The sequence below is a fragment of the Hipposideros armiger genome, unplaced genomic scaffold (genome assembly GCF_001890085.2).
Source record: "Hipposideros armiger isolate ML-2016 unplaced genomic scaffold, ASM189008v1 scaffold_63, whole genome shotgun sequence".
In the NCBI taxonomy this organism is placed as follows: Eukaryota; Metazoa; Chordata; class Mammalia; order Chiroptera; family Hipposideridae; genus Hipposideros; species Hipposideros armiger.
In genome coordinates this window covers 403572-405293 of record NW_017731413.1, presented here as the reverse complement: position 1 = coordinate 405293, position 1722 = coordinate 403572, and the positions used below count along the sequence as shown (strand labels likewise).

The window sequence follows — 1722 nt, the reverse complement described above, 5'->3', positions numbered from 1 at the left end:
AGGAGGCAATTGCAGTATTCCAGATGAAAAGAAGTAAAGACGTAAAGTAGTCAACTCCAGGTGCAGTGGAGGGGAGAGCGAGCCCCAGGTGAGAGTTAGTGGGTCTAATCCCAGGAGTCAGCACCTGATGGAATTACAGAGAAGCTGAGTTTCAGGTGTCAGGTGGGGCACTTGTGTGGGTGGGGATACCAATCACTGAGAATGAGAACACTAGGAAAGGGGTGGATTGAAGGAAGATGAAGGGGTGGAGAAAGGTGAAGAGTTTAGTTCCAGACCTGGTGTCTTTAGCTTTGGACATGTTGAGTTTGGAGAGAACAGCCAAACACCAATGCCTAGCAGGCAATGGAAAAACCGGCTTGGTACTTCAGAGCGAGGTCAGAACCCTGATAAGAACCTTAACCATTATTAAGTGGACCTGTTTATACTTCTGGGCTGCAGAACTACAATTTTTTCGGTTGTTTAAGATGCTATCTATGTCCGGATTATAGTTATTAACATTAAAAAGATTAACAAATCCCACCCAGAAAATGGTGAAGTTGGAAGATTCTTTTGGCAATTCAAGAACATTATCATTCATTGTCAGTAGTGATCAAAACAAAGGCACTGCCAAAATCGAAGACATACAAGTTGTTGATTAAGTTATATTTTGAGGATTTTGTTAGCTGACCTTCTTTGCAATTCCCTGCCTTGGGCCAAGACATATAATTTATAGTCATTATTTGAATGCGTGCATGTGGGTACAAATATTAATCTGTGTTTATATATAATGTGTTTGTAATTTTACACTTTTCAGTCATTCAAAAATTTTACTATGCCTCTGCAATTTTTCAACATTCCCCCTAGGTATCTCTGATGAATATATAACTCCGATGTTTAGTTTTTACAAAAGTGTGGCAGAATTGAAAATGACACAAGAGGAGTATGCTCTGCTTACAGCAATCGTTATCCTCTCTCCAGGTAATTTCAATGTTACATTTCTATGTTTATGCTACTTGCCTGTTTTTTCCCCCAGTATAATCGTCATAATGCCTATTAAAGAAAATCTGGAAAACACAGAAACATTAAAAAAAATAGCCTATAATCCCACCACTCAAATTGAACCATGTTAACATTTCAATGTATTTCTTCTCAGCCTTTTTTCTAAACCTCACACTCATTTATTCAATTAATACATTTTGAACACATACTCTGCACTAATCATGGTTCTAGACATTGGGGGATATGAACAGGCAGGATACAGCTACATGCAGCTCACATTCTACTAGGTTGAGAAAGACAATAAGTGAAGAAACAAACATAATTTTCAGGAGGTGGGACATGCTACAAAACATAAGATGAGAATGAATAGAAGGAAAGCAAGTCGCAGTAGAATGCTATTTTAATTAGTGGTCAGGGGCGGCTTTTCCGAGGGGCTGATATTTGAGCAGAGACCTAAATGAAATTACATACTTTTTAACATAATAGAGAACATAGTGTCTTTCTTTTCAGTTACGGTTGACATTCAATATTATTTTATATTAGTTTCAGGTGTACAGCATAGCAGTTAGACATTTATATAATTTACAAAGTGATCTCCCTGAGTTAGTACCCACCTGACACCATACATAGTTATTACAATATTATTGACTCTAGTTCCTACTTTAACCCTGTCACTATTTTGTAACTGCCAATTTGTGCGTCTTACTCTCTTCACCATTTTCACCCAGCTCCCCTGGCAGCAAT

The 1722-nt window shown here is 38.0% G+C and overlaps 1 protein-coding gene across 1 annotated transcript in view; it reads left to right on the top strand.

Moving 5' to 3' along the window:
• NR1H4 (nuclear receptor subfamily 1 group H member 4) overlaps positions 1–1722 on the top strand; it is a 78386-nt gene that overhangs the window by 75247 nt on the left and 1417 nt on the right. Inside the window, 1 exon segment of the mRNA XM_019641668.1 lies at positions 844–957. Coding sequence (XP_019497213.1) covers positions 844–957 — 114 coding nt within the window.